General features: G+C 50.0%; 2 protein-coding genes across 6 annotated transcripts in view; both read right to left on the bottom strand.

Annotated features, from left to right (window-relative positions):
• PYGB (glycogen phosphorylase B) overlaps positions 1–3,020 on the bottom strand; it is a 47,642-nt gene extending 44,622 nt beyond the window's left edge. Inside the window, 1 exon segment of the mRNA XM_073007574.1 lies at positions 2,922–3,020. Within this exon segment, the coding sequence (XP_072863675.1) occupies positions 2,922–2,948 (27 nt within the window). The 5' untranslated portion in view covers positions 2,949–3,020.
• On the bottom strand, positions 1,943–25,048 carry RBCK1 (RANBP2-type and C3HC4-type zinc finger containing 1). Of its 5 annotated transcripts, none has more exons than XM_073007558.1 (12): positions 24,402–25,048; positions 22,483–22,627; positions 14,587–14,680; positions 14,276–14,474; positions 13,041–13,162; positions 12,764–12,937; positions 11,521–11,681; positions 10,341–10,452; positions 7,275–7,454; positions 6,183–6,281; positions 5,678–5,821; positions 1,943–4,416 (listed from the first exon to the last, which is right to left on the bottom strand). In XM_073007558.1, the coding sequence occupies exons 2-12, from the start codon at positions 22,617–22,619 to the stop codon at positions 4,336–4,338; spliced, it is 1,503 nt and encodes a 500-aa protein (XP_072863659.1). In that variant the 5' UTR covers positions 22,620–22,627; positions 24,402–25,048; the 3' UTR covers positions 1,943–4,335. The 5 variants fall into 5 exon arrangements, with proteins under 5 accessions (XP_072863659.1, XP_072863656.1, XP_072863662.1 ...); XM_073007555.1 differs by lacking the exon at positions 24,402–25,048 and adding an exon at positions 23,724–24,375; XM_073007561.1 differs by lacking the exons at positions 22,483–22,627; positions 24,402–25,048 and adding an exon at positions 23,724–24,375.
• Between the last annotated feature and the right edge of the window lie 1,174 nt (positions 25,049–26,222).

Below are 26,222 nucleotides of genomic sequence, written 5' to 3'. Positions count from 1 at the left end.
AAAAGGCTTAAAGAGTTTCTGTTCAGGGTGAAGAATGTTTTAAAATTGATTGTGGTGATGGAAGCACAACTCTGTGAATATCCTGAAACCAGTATATCCAACTGTATGCTTTAAAGGGGTGAACGGTATAGTATCCGAATTTTATGTTAATATACCTCTTGTCAAAGAAAGTAATAGATGAGGCCAGGCACGGTGGCTCACACCTGTAATTCCAGCACTTTGGGAGGCTGAGGCGGGAGGATCTCGAGTCAAGGAGTTCAAGGTCATCTCTACAAAAAAAAAAAAGGCCGGGCACAGTGGCTCACGCCTGTAATCCCAGCACTTTGGGAGGCTGAGGTAGGCGGATCACTTGAGGTCAGGAGTTTGAGACCAGTCTGTCCAACATAGTGAAATCCCATCTCTATTAAAAACACAAAAATTGGCCAGACACAGTGGCTCATGCCTGTAATCCCAGTGCTTTGGGAGGCCAACATGAGCAGATCACGAGGTCAGGAGTTTGAGACCAGCCTGGCCAATATGGGGGAAATGCCATCTCTACTAAAAATACAAAAAATTAGCCGGGGGTGGTGGGGCACCTGTGATCCCAGCTAATCGGGAGGCTGAGGCAGGAGAATCACTTGAACCCGGGTGGCGGAGGTTGCAGTGAGCTGAGACGTGCCACTGCACTTTAGCCTGGGCAACAGAATGAGACTCTGTCTCAAAAATAATAATAATAATGATACAAAAATTAGCCGGAGGTGGTGGCTGGTGCATGTAATCCTAGCTACTCGGGAGGCTGAGGCAGAAGAATCGCTTGAACCCAGGAGGTGGAGGTTGCAGTGAGCCAAGATCGTGCCACCACACTCCAGCCCAGGCTACAGAGCGACATTCAGTCTCAAAAAAAATAAAAAATAAAAAAGCCAGGCATGGTGGTGCACACCTGTAGTCCCCGCTACTCGGGGGGCTGGGGCGGAAGGATCGCTTGAGCCTAGGAGGCAGAGGTTACTGTGAGCTGCAATCACACCACTGCACTCCTCCAGCCTGGGTGACAGAGTAAGACTCTGTCTCAAAAACAAAAAACAAAAAACTACAATGGGCAAAGAGCACAAAGCATTTACCCAGGGGCAAATGAAATTCATAAACACAGACTTGCCCAGGAAGTCAAGAAATGACGACTGTTACAGAAGGATCCAACCAAGCATGGGAAAGTAAAATAAATAAGTAAATAAAACGACCACAGAACTAAAGGTACCACTGAATGCAAAACAAAAGCAAAGCTGAAAACAAAACCTGGCTGAGAAAAAAGTGAACCAGAGTGGGAGAAGCATGAGAGGGACTGAGGAGAAAGATACTGGCGTGGAAGACCGAGGACACCTAATGTCTGCATCACCAGGCTCACTGAAAAGAGGCTGAATAAAATGTTTAAAGTATTTTTGGCCAGGTGTGGTAGTCTATAATCGCTACCCTTTGGGAGGCCAAGGTGGAAGGATCACTTGAGCCCAGCAGTGAAAGACCAGCCTGGGCAACATAGCAAGACCCCGTCACTACAAAAAATAAAAAATATACATATATATAAAGGGCTTTTTTGTTTGTTTTGTTTTGAGACAGGGTCTCACTCTGTTGACCAGGATAGAGTGCAGAGGCGCAATTCTGGCTCACTGCAACCTCTGCATCCCAGATTCAAGTGATTCTCCTGCCTCAGCCTCCCAAGTAGCTGGGAACAAAGGCGCGTGCACCACCACACCAGCTATTTCTATATTTTTAGTAGAGACAGGGTTTCACCATGTTAGCCAGGCTGGTCTCAATCTCCTGACCTCAGGTGATCTACCCACCTCAGCCTCCCAAAGTGCTGGGATTACAGACGTGAGCCACCACTCCTGGCCCATAAAGTTTTTAATACATAATTTAAGAATACTCTATATAATATCGAAATCTACAAATTGAAAGAACACACACACACACAAACCATAGCTCTGTCTTTAATGGCCTGTTTTTACTTTTTTGCCCATTTGAATATAGGCTTCTACATTACTATACAAATTCCAACATCTTTTAAATCACAAGACATTACAGCAGTATAATTAATGAGTTCTCATAGCCACTGTAAGTACAACTACTGCTGCTGTCACTCACAGCCAGGCCTCTGGCAGACTTTCATCACGCTGGACTTACTTGAATGAACTTAATATTCTATGGGGTTTCCATAGCACCTGCCTCCCCGCCTGCAGAGGAAGCCACAGGCACTGTCCAGGTGGGGTTTATTAACAAGTGTGAAATCATACTGAGACCAGCTAGACCCTGGCTGTCTGAGAAAATACTATAGGTCAAGTATTAACAAGAGGTTTTATAAAAAGCTGACAGGCTAGGAACATGATCAGAATGATTTTGCCTTTAATTAAAAATGTGTATTTTTTTTTTTTTTAAGAGATGACGGTTTCACTCTGTTGCCCAGGCTGGCCGCAAACGGCTGGCCACAAACTCCTGGCCTCAAGTGATCCTCGCGTTTCAGCCTCCCAAGCAGCTGGCACTACAGGTGTGCGCCACCACACCTGGCTAAAATGTGTATTTTTAGGTTGTAGTTTGCTCTTTCTGCAAAAGTTCCTAACTTCTACTTAGGAACTTTTCTACTGTGGGGAAAAAGTTTACCAGTCACATCCCAAGAGCTTGATTATCTCTGTTTGTAAGGGACAGTAGTGATACGGCAAGTGCTGGGCCTAGACTCGAAGCCTGTGCATCTCCAATTGTCCTCCAGGTTGCATGCAGACATCGAGGTTTCTGCAGCCTCCTGCTGAAGCACAGCCCCCAAGGCATTGCCCAGGGTCTGCCCTGCCACAGGCTCTGTCCTTGGGGACTGCAATGTGTTTTGTTGTTGTGAGGCTTTTCTGCGACTTGTTTCAATTTAAGAACTTTCATTTGCTGAGATGTGTCTATTTTGCTTTTACCTTAAGATGATTCCGAGTGAAAACCATGAAACTGAAAGAGGCTTGCTGGAGGAGCTGGCGAAGAAAATGCAGACTTGAATGGTACAGGCTGGGGTCCCATCCCAGCTCCCTGCCCTGGCTAGCTGGGTGACCTGGGCAAGTCACTCAGCCTCTGAGAGGACCACACTAACCTGTGGGCTCGCACAGGGCTAGGTTTGGACTCAGGCAAGGTTGGCGCCCTCCATCTGATATGATGATATGATGTCACAGCGTGGACAATAAATACCAGATCTCAAAAGGGGAAGGAGGGTGGGTCACAGAATGGAGGAAAAACTTACAGAATGAGCATCCCAGGACCATGTCTTAGTCACCTCTGACCAGCACCGAGTGGGTGCTAATCAATACTGCTGAATCGATACTGTGCCGTCTTGCTTGAGATGTGAAAATTAGGATGGACCTCACCCCTCAACCGCAGCACCTTCGTTCCTTCTTGAACTATCGACCTGCCAACCCTGGATGCCTGCTGAGAGGTCAAAAGGGAGCAGGAGTGGCAAGACTTCCCCTCCCGCCCCTAAGCCCATCCTTCTCTGCAGACTTGACATACTGCACACTCCGCCTGTCCTGGCTGATGGGGACCCAAGCACATCCTGGTCCCCGAGGCTGGGCGTATGGTCCACGTCTGGTAGAAAGGTCCCAGTGCTCAGTCACAGTCTCATTCTACCATCGATGGACTGACAAGTCAACTTTCTGAGGCAGTTCCCAGAGACCTCGGGATCCTACCTGTGTGTAGGATCCCAGCCCAGGACATTCACTTCCTCTCAAGGACATCACACTCATCCTTTCCCAGAAAACCATTTTAATTATAATAGCTTACAAACGCTGCAGAGAGGGAGACGCAGAACTGGACCTGAGGAGCTGTGCTTTCAAAACTGCCCAGTCTCCTTCCCGGCTCTGAACAGGTTAGCAAGAGTTCTAAGCGCCCCGGGCCTCCAACCACAAAGGCAGAGAACAGTTAGCCCTGGAAAGCTGACAGGGGAAGGCAGGGAGGCTGAGAGTGCTTGGTATTCGAAAGATGAGTGTTGTGGTGGGCGGAGTATGGAGTCACACAGAGGCTCCACCCAGCAAGGCCTCTGGCCAGGGGCTGTGTTTAAGGCTGGGGTCAGGCAGAGGTGGGAGCTGCAGGGGAGAGAAGTCTGGCTGGCAAGCCCCAAGGGAAGGACAAACGCACTGGGGCAGATGTGACCATGGACAACAGCAGTGCAGGCAGGGCCCCTACAACGCTACAGCAAGCAAGGCCGTCCACGAAGCTCAGGGACTTGGTCTCCGCACAAAAGCATCTCCCAGCCAGAAGTTGGAGCCAAAGTCCCAAGCCCAGCCCTGCCCCGTAACAGAATGTGGATGTGGGGCTGGGTCAGCATGGGGTCCCACCACTTGCTCAGTGGCAGTTCTGACAGCTTGGGTGGCAAGGAATCCCATTCACCCTGCAGCGGCAGCCCCCGCTGGTGTCTCCTGGGCCCTAGAAGATGACAGGAAGAGAAGAGAATGTCAGGGCAGTGCAGAGACTGCCCCCACAGCCGAGCACTCTCCCACCTGGGCCTTTGCCTCTGCAGGCCCTCCTGCAAGAATGGCCTTGTCGGCCTCAGCTACCTGATGGAGAGTCACTGAGGCCTTTTCTGGGCTCCCACAGCACTCAGTCTACCCAAGCCTAGATCCAGGAACAGGCCAGGGAGAGGATCTGACCACTCTGCATATTCCAGACATGTCAGCATACTGGCAGCATGCACAAGGGCAGGTTCCTCTGCCTCTACCTGTCTGAAAGTCTACCTGAATGTTACAACAGGCTCCCAATTCCAGAGCACACCCCTAATAATGACAGCTACTACCATTTGCAAGAGTGCTCACCAAATGACAGACTCTCTAAGCACTTCTCTTGCAATTTTTCCACTTGATTCTAACAACAAGCCTGAGATAAGCCCAGCTATCATCTCCATTTCACGGAGGAAAGGGGGCTGAGAGAGGTGAGCAGCCTAATCACACAGTCGGTATGTGCCAGAGCCAGGGGCCAATCCACCTCCGACTCCAGATGGAACCTTTACTTGCTGTCCTCTAGGGCAAGGGTGGGCAAACCTTTTCTACAAAGGGCCGGTCATTTTGGGCTGGGCAGCCATATGGCCTCTGCCTCTGCAGTGTAAAAGCAACCACAGACAACATGTAAATGAACGAGCACGGCTGTGCTCCAAAGCACTTTACCTATGGACACTGAAATGTGGATTTCATGTAATTTTCATGTCACAAGATAGTCATCTTTTGGTATTTTTTCAACCATTTAAAGATGTAAAGGACATTCCTGTGGCCGGGCACGGTGGCTCACGCCTGTAATCCCAGCACTTTGGGAGGCTGAGGCAGGCGGATCACCTGCGGTCAGGAATTTGAGACCAGCCTGACCAACATGGAGAAACCCTGTCTCTACTAAAAATACAAAATCAGCCAGGCATGGTGGCGCATGCCTGTAATCCCATCTACTTGGGAGGCTGCGGCAGGAGAATCGCTTGAACCTGAGAGGCAGAGGTTGCAGTGAGCCGAGACTGCACTATTGCACTCCAGCCTGGGCAACAAGAGCGAAACTCCGTTTCAAAAGAAACAACACTCTTACCTCGGGAGCTGTACAAAGTCAGGTGCTGGGTTGGATATGGCCCATGGGCTGTAGTTTTCCAAGCCCTCCTCTAAGGCAAACCCACAAGGGCACCCTCTCCACACCACCACGAGCGAAGACTCACCCCGGGGCCCCAGCGTGGGCCCTTGGTGACCCAGCAGATCTCGGTGTGGCAGACGGTGCAGCGGATCCAGTCGCAGCCGTCCTTCTTCTGTACCACGATCTGGCACTGGGGGCAGCGCATGGCCTCGCCCTGCTGCAGCATCACCTGGAGCGGGACAGGCGCTGGCCTTGGGGCGGGGCTGGGGCAGTCACCCAGCCTGGCTCCTCCCCATGGCAGGGAGAAGGTAGAGACCCTCTGGTGCTGTGGAGTCTCTCCTGTGCAGCTCCGCCAGGCCAGGCTCCGTCCAGCAAGCCCCTCTTCATTCCTGTGGTCTCCACCCTCCACCCAGACGCTCTTCCCAACATGACAACTTGGCCTAAGTCCCATCTCTGGATGGAAGTGACAGTCAGAAGGGAGACCAGAGCCTCCAGGGATGTGTGAGCATAGCCCTTGCTGAGAAGCCCCCAGCCCCCACCTGGATCCCAGAACTTAAAATCCCTAGGCCTCGGCCCTGTCCCAGCCTCACCTTCAGCATCTCTGTCGTCTGCCGGGCAGCCACATCATTCTGAGCCCGCAGGGCCAGGTCCTCCTGATACTCCTTGCAGTTCATCTGCTCGTGGATGGCCTGCAGCAGGTGAGGCACTCAAGGTGAGAAGGCTCCTCAGGGGTTAAGAAGCTGGGAGAGGTGAGGCGCAGGGCAGGAGTCCACAAAGGCACTTAATGCCTCTAGGTGTAGTCACTGGCAGGACCTCACTTCGTAAAGCATAAGCCATTTTACAGAAGAGGATACTGGCACCAGGGAGGTGAAGTCAAGGTCATCACATATGCTAACAACAAAATATACCTCAGCCTCCTGAGTAGCACAGGCTACCAGCACATGCTGCCACACCCAGCTTATTTAAGTTCTGATGGGCACGGAAATCACTTACACCCCTAAGGTGAGACCCCGCATCCCTGCCAAGGCCCTGCCCGGGGTTACAGGCCCAATGACCCCAGACTGAGCTTGCTCAGGCTGAGTGTGAGAGCAGGCTCCAGACCTGTTTACCGGCTCCTCACCTTCCACTTTTGAGATGAAGGGGCAGGGACAGGCCTGGGGGAAGGACCATGCAGGGCTGTCTGGGTTTGGGGTCAGCACTCAGCTCAGGACAGGGGCGGAGATGTGGCATAGGGCCAGGATTGGGCCTTAGTCTGTGACAGGTTCAGTCAGAAGCCAGGGTCAGAGCTTAGTTCAGGGTCTGGGCTGAATATGGGACCACCTTAAGTGACAAGTGCAGGGTCAGGTTTGGTCAGAGGCTGAGTCTATGGACTTGGATGGGGTCAGGGCTCAGTGTGGGACTGGGATTCAGTCTGTGACTGGGGTTGACTGGTCCCGGGTCAGGGCTCCATTGTGGACCAGGGCTGCCTAGGCTGGAGGCTCCATCTGGGGCCGGGTCTGGGACCCCATCTGTGGGGCCAGGGCTTGGTTCAGGCTCGAGCCACACTCTCCCACCGACATGCAGCTCTAAGTCATGACTAGCAGGCCAGGGTCACAGCTCCCTTCCCAGGAGAACACGCACTGCAGCATGGTAAGCTCCAGGCAAGATGACAGTGACTAGGGGGGGTGAGTCCCTGGCCCCACCTTGCAGAGCAGGCAGTTGACATGGAAACACACAGGGCAGGTGAACTCGTTGACATCATCCTCAAAGAAGCACCATCCCTTGCAATCTGGGGTCTTGCAATGGTAGCTGAAGGCACTGCGGTTTTCAGCAATGGAGATGCTCAGGTCTAGAAATCGCTGGTAATCCTCAGGGGTCAGGAGCTGCCAACAGACCACGTCCTTGTTGCTCAGGATTCAGAACACCTGACATATGACCCTTGACCACCACATACCTTCCAGAAAGCCCCCAGCCCATAAACTCCAACCCAGGCCAGGCTTTTTCCTTCATGTGATCCTCATAGTGTTGAAAAACTCCATTCAAAAAGTGGATTTTAGGCCAGGCGTGGTGGCATATACCTGTAATCCCAGCACTTTGGGAGGTCAATCAAGGCAGGAGGATTCCTTGAGGCCAAGAATTTAAGATCAGCCTGAGAAATACAGTGAGACCTCATCTCTACAAAAAAATTAAAAAAAAAAAAAAAAAAAGCAGGTGTGGTGCTCACACCTGTAGTCCCAGCTACTTGGGAGGCTGGGTTGTGAGGACCGCTTGAGCCCAGAAGGTTAAGACTGCAGTGAGCCATGACTGATGCACTGCACTCCAACCTGGGTGACAGAATGAAATCCTAGCTGGAAAAAAAAAAAAAAAAAAAAAAAAAAGGAAAAGAAAAGTAAAAAGAAAGTGGGGGGAATTTCCAAAAGTTTTGGTGGTGGATGGTGGTAATGGTCACACAACAGTGTGAATGTACTTAATGCCACTGAACTGTACACTTAAAAACTGGTTAAAATGGTAAATGTTATGTCTACTTTCTCACAATAAAGAAAGGAACATAAATAATAAGCAATGTTGGGAAAGACATGATTAAACTAGTATCCTATAAAAAAAAAGTGGTACATATACACAATGGAGTACTACTCAGCCATAAAAAAAGAATGCAATTCTGTCGTTTACAGCAACATGGAGGAACTGGAGGTCATTATGTTAAATGAAATAAGCCAGGCACAGACAGACAAACATTACATGTTCTCACTTATTTGCAGGTGCTAAAAATCAAAACAACTGAACTATCGAAGACAGTAAAAGGATGGTTACCAGAAGCAGCGAAGGGTAGTGGGGCGTGGGAAGGGAGTGGGGATGGTAAATTGGTACAAAAAAATAGAGTAAGAACTGGTATTTGATAGCACAACGGACAGACTATAGTCAATAATTTAATTGTACATTTTATATATAACTAAGAAAGCATAACTGGACTGTCCATAACACAAAGGACAAATGCTTGAGGGGATGGCTTCCCCATTCTCCATGATGTGATTACTACGCACTGCATGCCTGTATCAAAGTATTTCATGTACCCCAGAAATGTATACACCAACTATGTACCCTCAAAAATAAAAAATAAAAATTAAACAAACAAACAGCTGACCCACCAGCAAGGCCCAGGTGAAATCAGCGAGGCCCCGCCCAGATCAGAAGAACCATCCGGGTAAGTCCAACCCAAATTATAGTCATCCCTCGGTATCCAGAGAGAATTGGTTCCAAGATCCCTGCAGATACCCAAATCCAGGGATGCTCAAACTCCTTATATAAAATGGCATAGTATTTGCATACAACCTACCAACATCCTCCCATACACTCTAAATCATCTGTAGATTACTTATAATACCTAATATAACATAAATGTTATATAAACAGTTTATGCTGTATTGTTTTTTAAATTTGGTTTTTATTGTAATTTTTTTGTTTTCTCAAGAATATGTTCTATCCACCGTTGTTGAATTCCCCAGTGTGGTACCCACAGATACAGACGGCCAACTCAACTTGCAGATTTATGAGCTAAATAAATGACTGTTGTTTTGAGCCTGCAGTGATTTGTTACACAGTAAGTGCTAACAACAACAAAGGCTTACCATGTGACAAGCACTACTCTAAATACATATATATTTTTTGAGACAGAGTTTCGCTCTGGTTGCCCAGGCTGGAGTGCAATGGCGCAATCTCAGCTCACTGCAACCTCCACCTTCTGGGATCAAGCGATTCCCCTGCCTCAGCCTCTGGAGTAGCTGGGATTACAGGCATGTGCCACCATACCCGGCTAATTTTGTATTTTTAGTAGAGATGGGGTTTCTCCATGTTAGTCAGGCTGGTCTCGAATTCCCGACCTCAGGTGATCTACCCATCTTGGCCTCCCAAAGCGCTGGGATTACAGGAATGAGCCACTGTGCCTGGCCGCACTACTCTAAATTCTATACACATATGCTCTGCCATAATCTTTGTAATCCTGGAAATAGAAGCTGTAACTCTGACTCTAACAGAGATGAGATAGAGGCATAGAGAGGTTAAATATCTGACTTGTGGTCACATATCCAGGCCACCAGACTCCAGAGTTCCCCGACTATTTTTTTTTCTTTTTTTGAGGCAAGGTCTCACTCTGTTGCCCAGGCTGGAGTGTAGTGGCACAATCACAGCTCACCGTAACCTTGACCTCCCAGGCTCAAGCAATCCTCCCACCTCAGCCCACTCACTCCTGACCCCCGCCCAAGTAGCTAGGACTACAGGCGCATGCCCCCACGACTGGCTATTTTTTGAATATTTTTTGGAGAGACAGGGTTTTGCCATGTTGCCCAGGCTGGTCTGGAGCTCCTGAGTTCAAGCAATCTGCCCACCTTGGCCTCCCAAAGTGCTGGGATTACAGGTGTGAGCTGCCACGCCTAGCCGAGTCCCTGACTCTTAACAACTCTGCTGTCTTTCCTTCATAGATGTGGTTTCTTGACTAGCTACTCCCCTCAATTCTTTCTCTGCTTGGGGTCTCAGCACCCCACATAGACAAATCTCTTGAAAAATGTCTGGAGGGCCAAGGATGGATGATCGCTTAAGCCCAGGAGTTTGAGACCAGCTTGGACCACATAGGGAGACCCCCATCTCCAAAAAAAAAAAAAAAAAAAGAAAAGAAAAAGAAAGAAAAGATGCCTGCTGCCTGAGCCAGTCCCTACCTGCCTGCTCCGGGCCCAGTTCCTTAGGACTGGGGTATGTCTCCCACCCCAAGGCCTTACCGCTTTGATCTCCCTCTCCAGCAGCTTGCCCGAGCACGAGTAGGTGTTGTCAATGAAGGGGCAGGAGACCTCCGCCTCCTGGCTGTTGCGGATGGTGCCCTGCAGGCACTCCCTAGGGGAGGGGAGGGGAGAAGAGTTAGGATCATAGGAACCCGATCCACTGGTGACTCCACCCCTCACATGGCAAGGGCTGACCCCAGGGGCCTCACTCAGTCACCCCAGGTGGGCTTCTCCTCAATATCCCCCTCCTTCCCATCCCTCTCACCAACCCATCACCAAGGCCTCCAATCCTGTCTCCATACGGCCGCTCTAATTCTCTGGTCCAGGCCCCACATCCCCTGCCTGGGCGACTCCAGGAGCCTCCTCACTGGGCTCCCTGCATCCATCTGGTCCCTAAAGTCTATCTCAGAACAGCAGCCATGTCTCCCCAGTGACCCCCATCCCACCCAGAACAAAACCCAACACCTCTCTATCCTGCTCTTTGATTACCCCCTTCACCCCTCTGCTCCAGCCACCAAGAGACCTCCTTAGCCTCCTCCAACACGCCAGGCCCACACCTACAGCAGGACTTCCAGTCCCTGCTCTGGAGCTACCTCCTTGGAAGCTTCCAGACCACCCTTTCCAGGAAGGACTCCTGTTGTCTCTTAACGTACTGTATGTAGCATTTGACATAATTCACAAGGACATCAACCAGTGATTATCCAATTCACATCAGCCTCTCTGCTGGAATGTAAGCTCCAGGAGGCAGGCATGGAGCCTGTCACCCAGGGACTGCTCCACAAGGGTCTGCTGTGGTGAGTGGGTCTGTGTTCCCCACATTCAGGGGTGGAAGGGCCATGACAGGAGACTCAGAAACTGGCAGATGCCCACAGCGAGGCTCAGAGCAGCGTGGCTGCAGGAGCCTGGGCGGTGAAAGGTAGAGGGGAAGGGAGGCTCTCCACTCATGCCTGCGTTCATGTCTAGGCTGCTTCTCTTACGAGCCATGTGGCCTTGGGTAAGCTGCTTGGCCTCTCCGTACCTCAGGTTCCTCATCTGCAAAATGGGGAGACGGAGCCTACCTCGTAGGTTTTCGCAGGCGTCCAATGAGGTATCAGAGCACAGGGCCCCACCCACGTCCAGCCCTGCGTAACTGGCGGCTTTAATAAAGCTGCATTGCCGGGGGTGGGATTGGGGGCCGCACCTGCAGAAGGTGTGCAGACACTCACGCAGCACCACGGCCTCGCCGGGCGCCAGCACCGAGTAGCACACGGGGCACTCGGCGGGCTCGGTGTTCAGCACCAGGCTCCTCTGGTCCAGCTGGACGTGCTGCAGGTAGTTCCCCTCCTGCTGCTGCTGCTTCCGCTGGGCACACGGGGCGGGGCCACGGGGTGGGTCAGGGCCTCAGGGGCGGGTCAGACCACGAAGGGGGAAGGACCGGAGGGCGTGGTCAGGGCTGGGTCAGACCAGCAAGAGGCAAAGCTGGGAGCCAGTCGGGATCGGGGATCGGGGATCCGGGATGGGGGTGGGCAGGGGTGGTCAGGAGCAGGAAGGTTGGTAGGGGCGGGGCTGGGAGAGAGGCCAGGCAGACCATGGGGAAGCCAAGGGAGGGGAGGCGGGCCAGGTAGCCAGGGAAGGCATCAGGAGAGGGAGCAGTGGCAGCAGGGAAAGGAAGGGGGCCAGGGTCTGAGTGGTGAGTCAGGTAGCAGGGCAGGGCCTGGGCCAGGGCTGGTGGAGCCAGCTCAAGGTCAGGGGTGGGGAAGTGACAAAGCCGGGGAGCAGAGCAAGGCTGAGACGAGAACAGGAGTGGGGTGGCCAGGGGTAGCACCGGGTCCAAGGGGAATGCAGGTGGGCCAGGGGTGAGATCAGAATGGGGAGCACTCGGGGGTCAGTGTCTGTGTCATTAGTGTGTGTGTCATGATGGGGGCGGGGGAGGGCTAAGGCGCAAGACTAGGGTTGGGGGTCATCCCCCTAGGGAGCAGTGAGGGGCCAGGCCAGGCTCTCAGGAAGTCAAGGGTGGGCCAAGCCTGAGAGGGATGAGGTCAGGAGTAGGAGAGTCCAGGGTGAGGTCACAGGGAGGTGGAGTAGGATTAGGTCACAGGCAGGTGAGGGTGAGGTCCGAGCTGAGGTGTGGTCATGGCTAGGATGCTGGGGTCATAGCCAGCCATACTTGTGTGGTGTGTCAAAGCTAGGGATGGAGCCACAGCTCACGTGGGAGTGAGGCATGTGAACCTGGATGTGCGTCACAGCCAGGGAGTGGGTCTCAGCCACAGGGTGACCTTTGAGAGAGGGCAGGTCACAGCCAGGTGCAGGGTCACTGCCAGCAGCGTGGTTGGGAGGGGCAAGGCAGTAATGGGGAGGAGCGGCAATGCACAGGTGTCTCCCTTCCTGGCCTACACCTCCCCCGTGCGGTCTGCAGGTGTCTGTCCAGGGACTTCCGCACCCACCTGCTGGTACTGACGCAGCGCCTCCTCCTCGCCCGCCAGGCGTGCTTGCTCCTCCTCGTCGGGCTGGTATGAGGCGGGGACCTGGTAGGCCTCGGGACGTGCCCGGCAGCACATCTCACAGCCAGGCCGTGTAGGCTTGTTGATGAAGGTGCACCCGGGGCACTGCCAGCCCACCTGGGAGCAAAGCGGGCTGTGAGCCGGACTGGACAGGGTAGGGCAAGGGAGGGGCACAGAAGAGGATACTGAGGCCAGGGAGGTGTGGTCAGGGACAGCTTACCGGTGGGGGCTCGGGCACTGCATCTGGCTGCCCCCATCCGGGTTGCTGGGGGACCCTGGGCTTTGGGGGACCTGGTTCCAGAGGGCCCCGTGGCTGCAGCGTGAGGTCCTTGAAGCCCAGATCTGTGGAGAAGGGTTAAGGGGTGGTGGTTCCACGTGGCCCGCTTGGTCCACACCCATGGGGGTGGGTCTCCCTGAGCCAGCCAGGCAGACCCTCCCCCTATCCTCTCCCTCCTCCCTGGGGGCATCTCCAGCTTCCATCTGGCCAAATGGGCATCCTGGCTCCTCCAGGGTCAGGGTCCCTATTCCACCCGCAAATGCTTCTGTGTCCTCTGAGCTTCAAAATCTAACATAACACCTGCCTTTCTGTGCCTCCTGAAGGATTCACCAAGTGGGACACAAGAGCACCGCTGAGGCGGTCCTGTCAAAACAGTGGCTCACTCCATTCCCGAGGACACATCAGCCCCCACCCCCGCCACAAAAAAGAAACTGGCCTAGACTCTTTGAAAGGGATTGAGACATGACAGTTGAATGCCAAGTCTTTGCTATAAATGATAATAGTGGGACAACTGGTAAAATCTGAGTAAGATCTGTAGATTAGATACCAGATACCAGTACTGTATCAGTGTTAGTTTCCTGAGTTGGATTGCTATGCCTAGTAATGTAAAAAAATGACCTTTCTTTTCAAGGGAATGCACACTGAATTATTTAGGGGAAAGAGACATCATGGCTGCAACTTACTCTCAAAATGGTTCAGAAAATAAAATAATTTTATATAGAAAGAGAATGATAAAAGAAAGCAAATATGGTAAAACCCACATGAAAGGCACATGGGAATTCTTTATATACTACTTTGTAAAATTTGGCAACTTTTCTGTAGGTCTGAAACATTTCACAAGTTAAAAATTAAGAATAAACACTAGTTATCATCACCGTCATACCCAGTTTATGATTTTAGCAAACTGGGCAGCAGATAGGACTAACCTTGCCCAAGGTCACACAGCTGGGCATGCCAGAGCCTGGATGGAATCCACCCGTCCCCATGCCAGCTGTTGTCATGATGGGTCCCTGAAATGCTCCCTCCCATGTGTCTTAGGTCCTCTCTTCCCCACTTGGATAGGGTCCTCTGGGTGAGCCCCTGACTAAAAACCCAGGGGCTCTGCCCCTGCTTGCCCTACACTCTCAGTGAGTCCAGGGCCCCTGCTGGGTCCCACGGTGCTCCGGGCAGAGCCTCACCTTCCAGCATCCGCAGCTGCCGCTCCCGCTGCAGCTCCTGAGGGTTGAGGGAGGTGTTGCGGGCTGATAGCAGATAGAGGTAGGCACTGTCCCCATTCTGCCGCACCCCATGGGAGTGCAGGGTCTCCTGGTCTCGTGCCAGCCGCTGCCCAATCACCCACTGCTGCAAGACTGGTGGGAAGCCATAGTCCAGAAAAACCTGGTGGGGGCACCGAGAGAGAGAGTGGGAAGGCAGGGCCAGAGGAGAGAGAGGAAGCAGGAGCGAAAGGGAGAGCCTCCACCCCAGTGTCGCCCTCAGCCTCCTCACTCACCATGTCTTTGAGGGATGCCACTGTCATATCAGGGCGCACTGTGAGCCAGATGGTGACAGTGTGCATCTGAGCATCTTCCACGCGCACCCACAGCCTGCAGAGAACAGCAGGGGCTCAGCATGGGCTCTGGCCAGGGGTCCAGCCTCAGCCACCGGCTACAGACATGTATGTATTTGCACACAGGCGCGTGGCCATGCACATACACACACACAACCCCCAGTCTGGGGTAGGCCCCCACCCATGCTTCCTCCTTTATTAGAACCCACCAGTTAGGCCCCTCCAATGGCTCCATGCTACTCTTAGAATCAACTCATGGCAGCACACGAGGGCCTCCATGAGCTGGCACCTCCCTGACCTCTCCAACCTTTTCTATCTTCTCTCCCCTGCTCCTTAGTCAAACCACCAAAAGTTGTTGTTTACTATATGCTAAGACTATTCAATGCACTGAATGTGTATTAACTCATTTAATCCTCTCAATGAACCCATCAGGCAGGTACTGCTGTATCCCTGTTTTACAGATAAAAATGTGAGGCAGAGATAGGTTACAGTGACTCTGCCAAACTAAGCAACTAACTGTTAGAGGCAGGATTCATTTGTATGTATTGATTTACTTTTAAGACACAGGCTCTCTTTCTGTGGCCCAGGCTGGAGTGCAGTAGTGCTACCTTGGCTCACTGCAGCGTCAACCTCCTGGGGTCAAGGGATCTTCCCATCTCAGCCTCCTAAGTAGCTGGGACCACAGGCTCATGACCCCATGGCTAATTTTTTAAGTTTTTGTAGAGACAGGGTGTCACTGTGTTGCCAAAGCTGGTCTCGAACTCTTAGCCTCAAGTGATCCTCCTGCCTTGGCCTCCTGAAGTGAGATTACAGGAGTAAGCCACTGTGTTCAGCCAGAGGCAGGATTTAAATCCACATGGTATTATTCCAGAGAAAGTGGTTTTAACTTTCTCGAGGATCCTCCAACATTTTTGAAAAATCAAAAGCATGAGAAGATGAAAAAGCAGAACTGACCCCAAAGCAAACTGAGATCATTTAGGGTATAGAACAATAAGCAACAGTGAAGTCTTCAGAGAGATTTGGGAAAACATTGCATTCAGAAAGCAAGAAAAGGCATGAAGTAACCAAAAAATGAGAAAGAGTCCTGCACATTAAAAGTGACTGCTGAATCCCAGCACTTTGGGAGGCTGAGGTGGGTGGATCACAAGGTCAGGAGATCAAGACCATCCTGGTTAACACAGTGAAACCCTGTTTCTACTAAAAATACAAAAAAAAAAAAAAAAAAAAATTAGCTGGGCGCTGTGGTGGGCGCCTGTAGTCCCAGCTACTTGGGAGACTGAGGCAGGAGAATGGCATGAACCCGGGAGGCGGAGTTTGCCGTGAGCCGAGATTGCACCACTGCACTCTAGCCTGGACGACAGAGTGAAACTCTGTCTTAAAAAAAAAAAAAGGAAAAAAAAAAAAAAGTGACTGCTGACTACCTGAACCTTTATCTCTAACTACCAGTTACAGGAAAAATGGGAGATAGTAAATGACACCATGACAGTCTGGGTATTTGTCCCCGACCAAATCTTATCTTGAACTGTAATCCTCAGTGTTGAAGGTGAGGCCTGGTGGGAGATGTTTGTGTCATAGGCACAGCTCCCTCACAGCCTGGAGCCGCTCTGACCGTAGTGACTTCTCGCCCCAGTGAGTCCTCGTGAGATCTGGCTTTTGTAAAGTGTGGCACCTCCCCCGCAACTCTCTCTCTTTCTCCCTCTCTCACCATGTGAAGTGCCTGCTCCCGCTTCAGTAAAAGCTCACTGAGGCCTCCCTAGAAGCCAAGCAAATGTCAGGACCATGCTTCCTATGCAACCTGCAGAACTGAGTCAATTATACCTCTTTTCCTTTTTTTTTTTTTTCTGAGACGGAGTTTTGCTCTGTCGCCCAGGCTGGAGTGCAGTGGCGCGATCTTGGCTAACTGCAAACTCCACTTCCCAGGTTCACGCCATTCTCCTGCCTCAGCCTCCCCAGTGGCTAGGACTACAGGCGCCCGCCGCCACGCCCGGCTAATTTTTTGTATTTTTCGTAGAGACGGGTTTCACCATGTTAGCCAGGATGGTCTCCATCTCCTGACCTCATGATCCGCCCACCTTGGCCTCCCAAACTGCTGGGATTACAGGCGTGAGCCACCGCGCCCCGCCAAACCTCTTTTCTTTGTAAATTACCCAGTCTCAGATATTTCTTTGTAACAATGCTAGAGTGGCCTAATACATACCATGAAGAGGTAATGGATAGATCCAGAATATGGGGAAAATTCTAGAGGTCAAAGGACCAGGTTTCTTAAAAAAAACTAGTGGCATAAAAATAGAGAAGAATAAAAGAGACTTAAGACATATTAAGAAATGCTATGTGTAGATCTTGTTTGGCTCTTGATTTGAAGAAAACAAACTGTAAAAAGCACTAATGAAATAGGAAAATTTGAATATAAACAGTGCATTAGGGGATTTTAAGGAATTCTTATTCCTTTTCTAAGGTGTGATAATAATATTGATGTTTTTTGTTTGTTTGTTTTTGTTTTTTTTGAGACAGGGTTTCGCTTCTGTCACCCAGGCTGGAGTGTAATGGCATGATCTTGGCTCACTGCAGCTTCAATCTCCTGGACTGCAGTGACCCTCCCACCTCAGCCTCCCGGGTAGCTGGGACTAGAGGGGCGCACCACCATGTCCGGCTAATATTTTGTAGAGATAAGGTTTCACTATGTTGCCCAGGCTGGTTCTGAACTCCTGGATTCAAGCAATCCACCTGCCTCAGCCTCCCACAGTGCTAGGATTACAAGCATGATCCACCGTGCCCGGCCAAGTCCTAATTTTTTGAAGACACATACTAAAGATTTAAGGATAAAATAATATCTGAAATTTGTTTAAAAGTAGTCCAGAAAATGTTCTTAAAATTCTTCAGGTAAACAATTTGAATACCCAGTCGACTGTCAATGAATTGAGAGCAAAATACAGAATTTTTTTTTTTTGAGGAGTCTCGCTCTGTCGCCCAGGCTGGAGTGCAGTGGCGCGATCTCCACTCACTGCAAGCTCTGCCTCCCGGGTTTACGCCATTCTCCTGCCTCAGCCTCCCCAGTAGCTGGGACTACAGGTGCCCGCCACCACGCCCAGCTAATTTTTTGTATTTTTAGAGACGGGGTTTCACCATGTTAGCCAGGATGGTCTCAATCTCCTGACCTCGTGATCCGCCCGCCTCGGCCTCCCAAAGTGCTGAGATTACAGGCGTGAGCTACCGCGCCCAGCCTAGAAATTTTTAAACATGCAAAAACTAAAAATGTACCACATTTTCCACATGAAAAGTTCTTGAAAAACAAAAATAGATGAGTCTCATACAGGAGAATAGAAGAAAAGTAAAACATGAAAAGGACTGGATCTTAACCCCAAAATGTTCTTCCAGCAATAAGGGTTTTGAAACATAAAAGTGCATATGGTTTCAGCTGCGCTAGTTATTCTATAGTGAATAATATTTCCATAATCAAAATACTATAAATCCTTTCTAGTAGTATTGCACTTTTAGAATCAACCTAGAGGCAAAGCATAAAAGCCTTAATTATGTTAGAAAACAAAATTTTTAAAAGCTATAATCTTAACACTATCAACAAAAAAATACAGCTGGAGCTCTCTCATTCAATGTCACATCAAGATCGCTGGTGAACAGCAGAGAATCACAAAAACAGCTGCAGTCAAAGCTTAAACACTTAATTTTAACTTACATGCTATAAATGCATATTCACTGGCCAGTCTCTAGGTGTACAGCCAACAGCTTTTCTCTCTTTCTTTCTTTGAGACAGGGTTTCACCTTGTCACTCAGGCATGATCATGGCTCACTGCAACCTCAACCACCTGAGATCTAATAATCCTCTGGCCTCAGCCTCTCAAGTAGCTGGGACTATAGGCGTGTGCCACCCAACCTGGCTAATGTTTTCATTTTTTGTAGAGACAAGTTCTCACTATGTTGCCTCCCAAAGTGCTGAGCCGCCATGCCCAGCATGCGTTTATACCTGCTGACTGGAGTTTCCCATGGATTTTTCTTTTTTTTTGTATGAATCACATCCATAATCATGATCTATATATTTCTAGTAGCGGCTTCTTTAAAGTGAGCAAGAACTTAGACACACTCCTGAAGCATCAGAGCACAGAGCCCTTCTGGATTTTTACTGTATTTCCTTACTACTGTCTCACCCAAAAGTGTTAATCTGTGTGTGTGTGTGTGTGTGTGTGTGTGTGTATGTGTCTGTGTGATTTGTCTCTTGTCTTTTTAAAGCAATCAGCTTTTCACAGAAATGACTCTTTCAGTGCTCATGTTTTATTAATTAATGTAACAGCTAAGTAAACTATGTTATTACCAATAACACATACAACAGGTATCATTTGCTAGGAAGCATAGGGTCCATCGATGAGAACCCAACAGCAGGTCTGAGAGGTGCTGGTTGCCCACAGCCTCTCAAAACTCAGGTTCTGATCCAGCAAGTCTGAGGTGGGACCTGAGATTCCCCCCATGTTGTGGTCCAGGGGCCACACTTTAATAGCAAGATGGTGGCTGACATTGTACATTGTACAGAGGAAACGCCAGTGCCAGTTAGTTAATTCAGGGGATCAAGTGGAAGTCAACTGGGAAAATGTCCACAATGATACTTCAACAAAAAAAGTCATGAAAAGCAAAGGTGGAAGATGAGTATGTTAACTTCCTCATTTTTCATAGCAAGGAGTACACAGGTACTGTCTCAATCAACCATTTCAAAAAGTAGATATACCAATATTTTGGTTAAAATCAAGTGGCCAATGATCTACAGATTCAATGAAATCCCTACCAAAATCCCATTTTTTTTTTCTTTTTTGCAGAACGAGACAAGCTAATCCTAAAATTTATATGGAAATTCGAGACTTGCAATAACCAAAACAATATTGAAAAAGAACAAAAGCTGGAGAACTTCCATTTCCTGATTTCAAATACTATGAAGTTACAGTAATCAGAACAGTGTGGTACTGGCATAAGGGCAGATGTATATAATAGTTCAATGGTATAGAAATGAGAGTCCAGAAATAAGCACTCATATTTATGGTCAATTAATTTTCAAAAAGGGTTAAGATGATTAAACACGGGAAAATAGTCTTTTTAACAAATAGTGCCGGCAAAACTCAATATCCACATGCAAAAGAATGAAGTTGGACCCTTACCTCACACCATATATAAAAATTAAATCAAAATGGACCAAAGACCTAAATGTAAGAGCTGAAACCATAAAATATTTAGGAGAAAATATAGAGGTAAATCTTCATTACCTTGGATGAGGCAATGATTTCTTAGATATGACACCAAAAGCACAAACAACAAAATAAAACATAGACGACCTGGACATCATCTAAATTTAAAACTTTTGTGCTTCAAAGGACACTATCAACAAAGTGAGAAGACAACCCACAGAATGAGAGAGAATTTTTGCAAATCATGCAGCTGATAAGGCACTTCTATCTCAGATGAATAAAGTATTCCTACAACTCAATAATAAAAACATAAATCCAGCTGGGTGTGGTGGCTCATGCCTGTAATCCCAGCACTTTGGGAGGCCAAGGTGGGTGGATCACCTGAGGCTTCAGGAGTTCAAGACCAGCCTGGCCAACACAGTGAGACTCCATCTCTACTAAAAATACAAAAATTAGCTGGTGTGGTGGTAGGCACCTGTAGTCCAGCTACTCAGGAGGCTGGGGCAGGAGAATCATTTGAACCTGGGAGGCGGAGGTTCAGTGAGCTGAGATTGCACCATTGCACTCCTGCCTGGGCAATACAGTGAGACTCCATCTCAAAAAAAAAAAAAAAAAAAAAGATAAACCCAATTTTAAAATGGGCAAAAGACCTGAATAGGCAAACCTCAAAAGAAAATATGCAAATGGCAAATAAGCACATGAAGATGCTCAACATCATTTGTCATCAAATGGTTAGGAAATTGCAAATCAAAACCACAATGAGATACCTCTTCAAATTTACTAGGATGACTATAATAAAATAGATAAATAACAAGTCTTAGAGAGGATGTGGAGAAACTAGAACCCTCATATATGCTGGTGGGAATGTAAAACAGTGTAGCCACTTTGGAAAACTGTCTGGCATTTCTTTAAAAGGTTAAACATAGAGTTACTGTATGACCCAGCAATTCCACTCCTAGTATGTACCCAAGAGAAATGAAAACATGTCCACGCAAAAAGTTGGACACAAATGTTCATGGCAGCATTGTTTATAATAGCCAAAAAATAGAAACACCCAAATGTCCATCAACTGATTTAATCAGTAATGATAATGAGGTATGTCCACACAATAGATTATTATTTGGCAATAAAAAGGAATAAGGTTCTGGCTGGGCATGGTGGCTCACACCTGTAATCCTAGCACTCTGAGAGGCTGAGGTGGGAAGACTGCTTGGGCCAGAAGTTCAAGACCAGCCTAGACAACACAGCAAGACCTTATCTCTACAAATTCTTAAAAAATTAGCTGGGTGTGATGGTACACGCCAGTAGTCCCAGCTACCTGGGAGGCCAAGGCAGGACTGCTTGAACCCAGGAAGTTGAGGCTGTAGTGAGAGATGATGGCACCACTGCACTTCAACTTGGACAACAGAGTGAGACCTCATGTCAAAAAAAGGGAAATGAAGTTGTTATACATGCTACAACATGGATGAATCTAGAAAACATGATCCTAAGTGAAAGAAGCCAGACACAAAAGGCCATATGTTGTATGATTCAACTTATATGAAATTTCCAGAGAAGGGAGATCCCTAGAGATAAAAAGTAGATTAGTGGTTGCCTAAGGTTGGGGAGTTAGGGAAAAGGTAGAGAGATGGAGACTGACTGCTAATGAGTACCAGGTTTCTTTACAGGATGATGAAAATGTTCTAAAATTGATTGTGGTAATGGTTGCACAAACTTGAATATACTAAAAGCCATTGAACTGTATACTTTAAATGGTTGAACTGTATGGATAAATAAATAAAACTGTTTTAAGAAAAATCAAATGGGACCTACCATGAAAACTGAAAATCAGAAACCATAAAACTATTGCCTTACTATCCAGTAATGAAAAAGCAGTCAAAAAAGAACCATAGACACTAATGTTTATTGAGTGCATAACACACGCCAGGCACTGTGCAAAGTGTTTCAGCATTGAGTTTAAGTCTCCTGGAGCAGAGACTGACAGTATCCATTCTCTTCCCTTCCCTTACCAAGCAAACCCCTGAATTCTAGTTGAATATCCTGACTATACAGTCTTCCCTCAAGTTGAACTGTAGCTGTACAAATCAGTTCTGGTCCATAGGAATTAATGGAAGAAGTGTGTACAGCTTTTGAGCTATGCTCTTTAGAGGAATGTGGAGGGGTGCCTTTCTTCCCTTCCTCCTGTGATGTGATGGCTGGATGGAGCTGGAATGGCCATTTTGCACCATGAGGAATCTGGGAATGAAGGGCAGAACAGTGAGAGAAGCAACATGAGCCTCTGAGGACTGTGGGGAGCAGAACCCCCCTATCTGGACTCCCTGCCATAAATTTGTTTACATCACTGTTCTGTTTTCTTCTGTTGTGTAAGGACTAACATACAGTACACCTCCTAACAACCCTATGAGATAGCTACTGTTACGGTCATCCTAATACAGTACACCTCCTAACAACCCTATGATATGGTCTGATTTTTAACATGAGGACACACTGAGAGGTGAAGTGACCTGCCCTATATTTCACAGTTGATTAATGACATAACTAGGGTTAGAAGCCAGCCCTCCTGAAGCCAGAACCTGCCATTAGGAAGAACTGTTTTACACGCAAGAATGTCCTGTCCTGCTGTCCCTAGGGTTCAGGCCAGCCATGCACTCCTCACCTGATGTCCTGCGTTGGGGAGACCTCAGGCTTCAGTTGCACACTCAGGGGCACCCGTTGCTCTGCCAGCCAGATGGCACACTTCATTGCCACCTGTTCATCCCCACCTGCCACTGCTCGGGTGAGGCTCAGGGCCATTTCCTCTGCTGAAAGCCAGTACAGCAGGAGCCAGTTAGCACAGGGTTTTATTTTCAGGAGGTGGGCGTAATGGGGTAGGAAAGGAGATGATCCTTTGTGTGTGCTGCTTTCTCTGTCTTCCTGGTGAACTCCTACATATCCTTCAGCACCCAGACTAAAAGTCCCTTTCTCTGGGAGGGGTTCTTTGATATTCCCCACTCCTCCTCACTCTAGGCTCATTTGGTTCTGTTTGTCCTTCATATTCCCAGGGTCCCTCATACTTCTATTCATTTATCCAATAAGCAGTTATTGAGCTCCTACTGTGTGCCACCCACTGTCCCAGGAACTGGAATCTCACAGAGATTTATAAACAGGGTCCCTCTCCTTATGGATCTCCCTGCCCAGTGGGGAGACAATGAACAAGTTTAACAAGAAAAAAAAAAAAAAAAGTCAGATTGTGATCCTTGCTGGCAGGAAAATAAACAGGTTAAGGAGACCAGGGAAGGCTTCTGGGAGGGAGTAACACTGAAGGTGAGACCTGAAGGAAGCTGCACGTGTCAAGCCCCAGTGGGGAAGAGTGGTCCAGGTGGAAGGAAGAGTAAGGGCCTTGGCCAAGAAATGGTTGGATGAGAACCGAAAGAAGCCAGTGGGGCTCCAGTAGAGTGAGCATGGCGGGGTGACTGAGATGTCCTGTGGGTCACCCAGGGGCTCTGGGTTTTGTTTGTAGAACACAGAGGGGCATGGGAAGGTTTCCAGCAAGGCAGTGACTGACTTCTGTTCTACAACCCTAGGTGCAGGGGGCAAGAGAAAAGGCAAGGACCCCTGCTACTCAGGTCAACCTGAGGTCTGTATCCCACCAGCCCAGGAGGTCTCCAAGTTCAATGCCCTGTGTCCTCTGCGAGTCCCCAAGCCCCATCTCAGCACAGAGCCGGCCCAAGGAGTTCTCAGGGCCCCAAGATGGCTCTGGAAGCCAGCAGGTACTAAAGGAGGAAACTGATGGGGAGGGGGGCAGAGGGAGGGCAGGCTAAAGCCCCCTCTCCAAGGTCCTTCCAGGCAGGCAAGGCCAGGTCCGGCGGGGCCCACTTCCCACCGGAAGTTCCCCAGCCACCTCCAGCCTCTGCCCACCTTTCTTGGTCTTCTCGTCCATCTGGTGTGGCTGCGCCCATCCCCCTGCGGGGGACCGTGCCTCCTGGGAAATGCTACCCCCGGGTCGCCTGGGAGAGGCGGGAGACCAGGAGCAACTCAGCCAGGCCGTGTGGCCTCCGGCGCGGCCCAAGTTCTGTCTGTGCCTCGCTGTCCCCGCGGCAATCGGGAAGCATCACACTGCCTGGTGACCAGGCCGGGATCCCGAGTGGGGCGGTGAGAGGGCAGCGGGCGCCGAGACAAGTCCGCACTGGGCGCAAGAAGAAACGGGACCAGCCGAGGTGGGGAGAAGCGGGGAAAGGACGCCCGGACACCGCCCAGCCAGGGCGTTCCAAGTCCCGGAGGACCCCCACTTGCGGGAGCACTCCTGGCGTCCTGGGTTTCAACGCAAAGCCCTCTCTCCTCCCAGGAGGCCCCAGTTCTTCGCAAGCGGAGCGGCTTCGGCGGAAGAGAAAGTGAAAGTGGCGGCCCCGGAAGTGGGGCGGGACTGGGAGGGGGGCCGGAAAAATTGTCGCCTCATCCGGGACCTCCACTGCCCGGCCACCCGGCGGCGGCGGACGCCGAGCGCGGGGTTCCAGCGCTCCCAGCGCTCCTGTTTGGGGCGACCCCACCCTGTCCTCCGGGGCTGACCGCGGACCCCCGGACCCCCACCGAGCTCACCTTGCCGGCTGCGCCGCGGAGCAGCGGGAGGGGGCGGGGCCGAGAGGCGGGGTGGGCGGGGCGCGGGGCCCGGGGCCGGGGACCGGGGGCAGTAGCAGGAACCTGAGCAGGAGCTGGAGCCGGGGCTGGAAGGCGGCTAGATCCACAGCGTCGAGCTGCCGGGGCCGGGTTAGGAGCGCCCCCTGCGAGCCCGGCGCCTGCTCACCCAAGCCTCAGGCATACCACGGGGCAGGCCCGGTCCTTGGCTCCGTTTGCAAATGAATAAACGAAGGCTCTGTTTGTTGATGACCTGTCCAAGGCCACTCAGCCGAGGTTTGAATCCAGGCCTGGCAGGCTCAGGAACCCGCCCTTACCCAGGTCCGACGCTGCCTCTCAGCGGTCACCGTCTGTCTTTTCGTTGAGCTATTGGTGAAGTTTGCATTCGCCTGCTTTAATTTTTCTCCCGCTCCTCGTCCCATCGATCAGCAGATGCTGTGGGCTCCACTTGCAGACTCTCATCCCTCACCTCCTCCGGCCCCATCCCGCTCCAGCTCCATCAGTGCTCCATCGTCTCAGGGGTCCTGAATCAGCCTCCTCCTGGGCCTCCTTGCTTCTCTTTTTGCCCTCTTCTGTCCATTTCCACCCAGCTGCCGGAGAGTCCTGTTAAAAATGTAAATCAAACTCAGGCCACTCCCCGACTCAAGTACTCCCATCTCGCTTAAAGCAACAGCCGAGATCTTCCCCAGGGCTTGCAAACTGCCTCCAGATCTCTGTCTTCGTAGCTGACTAACCTGCCCTTGCCTCACTCCACTCAAGTCCCATTGACCTGCTGGGTCCTGGAGTAAGTCAGACACACTCCCGCCTTAGGGTCTTTGCACCTGCCATAACCCAAACATCTGCATGGCTCGCTCCTTCCCTTTATTTTGGTCTTTACCCAAAAATCTTCCCTAGCTACTCCATCTGAAATTTCACAGACACACATGTATCCAGCATTTCACATCCGCCTTCCTGGCTTCATTTTTTTTTTCTTCTCAGCATCTATTAGTGTCTAACGAAGCATATTTTACTTATTTCTGTTTTTCTGGGTCTGTTTTCCCCTCCTAGAGGGCAGGGACTTTGGTTTGTTTTGCTCACTGCTGTGTTCTGGTGTCTAGCACAGTTCCAAACACGTAACGGAGGCTCCATATGTTGAATGAAGGAATGAACCTGATCTTCATCTGGGATAATTTTTCTTTCTTTTTTTCTTGTTTCTTTTTTTTTTTTTTTTTTGAGACAAGAGTTTTGCTCTGTCGCCCAGGCCAGAGTGCAGTGGCATGATCTCGGCTCACTGCAAACTCCGCCTCCCGGGTTCATGCCATTCTCCTGCCTCAGCCTCCCGAGTAGCTGGGACTACGGGCGCCCGCCACCAGGCCTGGCTGATTTTGTGTATTTTTAGTAGAGATGGGATTTCATCGTGCTAGCCAGGATGGTCTCGATCTCCTGACCTCGTGATCCGCCTGGCTCGGCCTCCCAAAGTGCTGGGATTACAGGCATGCGCCACCGCGCCGCCAGGCCTATCTGTGATAATTTTTCTTTTACCTGAAACGCATCTCTTAAGACAATGTTTTTCAACTTTGGCTGTACATTTGAATGGCCTGGGGCAAGCTTTTATTTTTTATTTTTTATTTTTTTTGAGACAGAGTTTCACTCGTGTTGCTCAGGCTGAAGTGCAGTGGCGTAATCATGGCTCACTATAGCCTCCAACTCCTGGGCTCAGCTTCCCGAGTGGCTGCAACCACGGGCACGTGCCACCACACTTGGCTAATTTTTGTAGAGACAGGGTTTGGTCATGGTCCCCAGGCT

The sequence above is a fragment of the Chlorocebus sabaeus genome, chromosome 2 (assembly GCF_047675955.1).
Source record: "Chlorocebus sabaeus isolate Y175 chromosome 2, mChlSab1.0.hap1, whole genome shotgun sequence".
Classification (NCBI taxonomy): Eukaryota; Metazoa; Chordata; class Mammalia; order Primates; family Cercopithecidae; genus Chlorocebus; species Chlorocebus sabaeus.
Note: the sequence above shows the minus strand (reverse complement) of the source record. Positions and strands in the feature narration are given on the sequence as shown.

What these genes read in the sequence shown, in the direction of transcription:
- RBCK1 (XM_073007555.1), bottom strand. Translation starts at nt 23,745, where the DNA reads ATGGACGAGAAGACCAAGAAAG. An exon ending in TCCCCAACGCAGGACATCAG is followed by an intron (nt 14,681 to 22,482) that starts GTGAGGAGTGCA and finishes TGTTCTCTGCAG; the next exon opens with GCTGTGGGTGCGCGTGGAAG. An exon ending in TCAACTGCCTGCTCTGCAAG is followed by an intron (nt 6,282 to 7,274) that starts GTGGGGCCAGGG and finishes CACCTGCTGCAG; the next exon opens with GCCATCCACGAGCAGATGAA.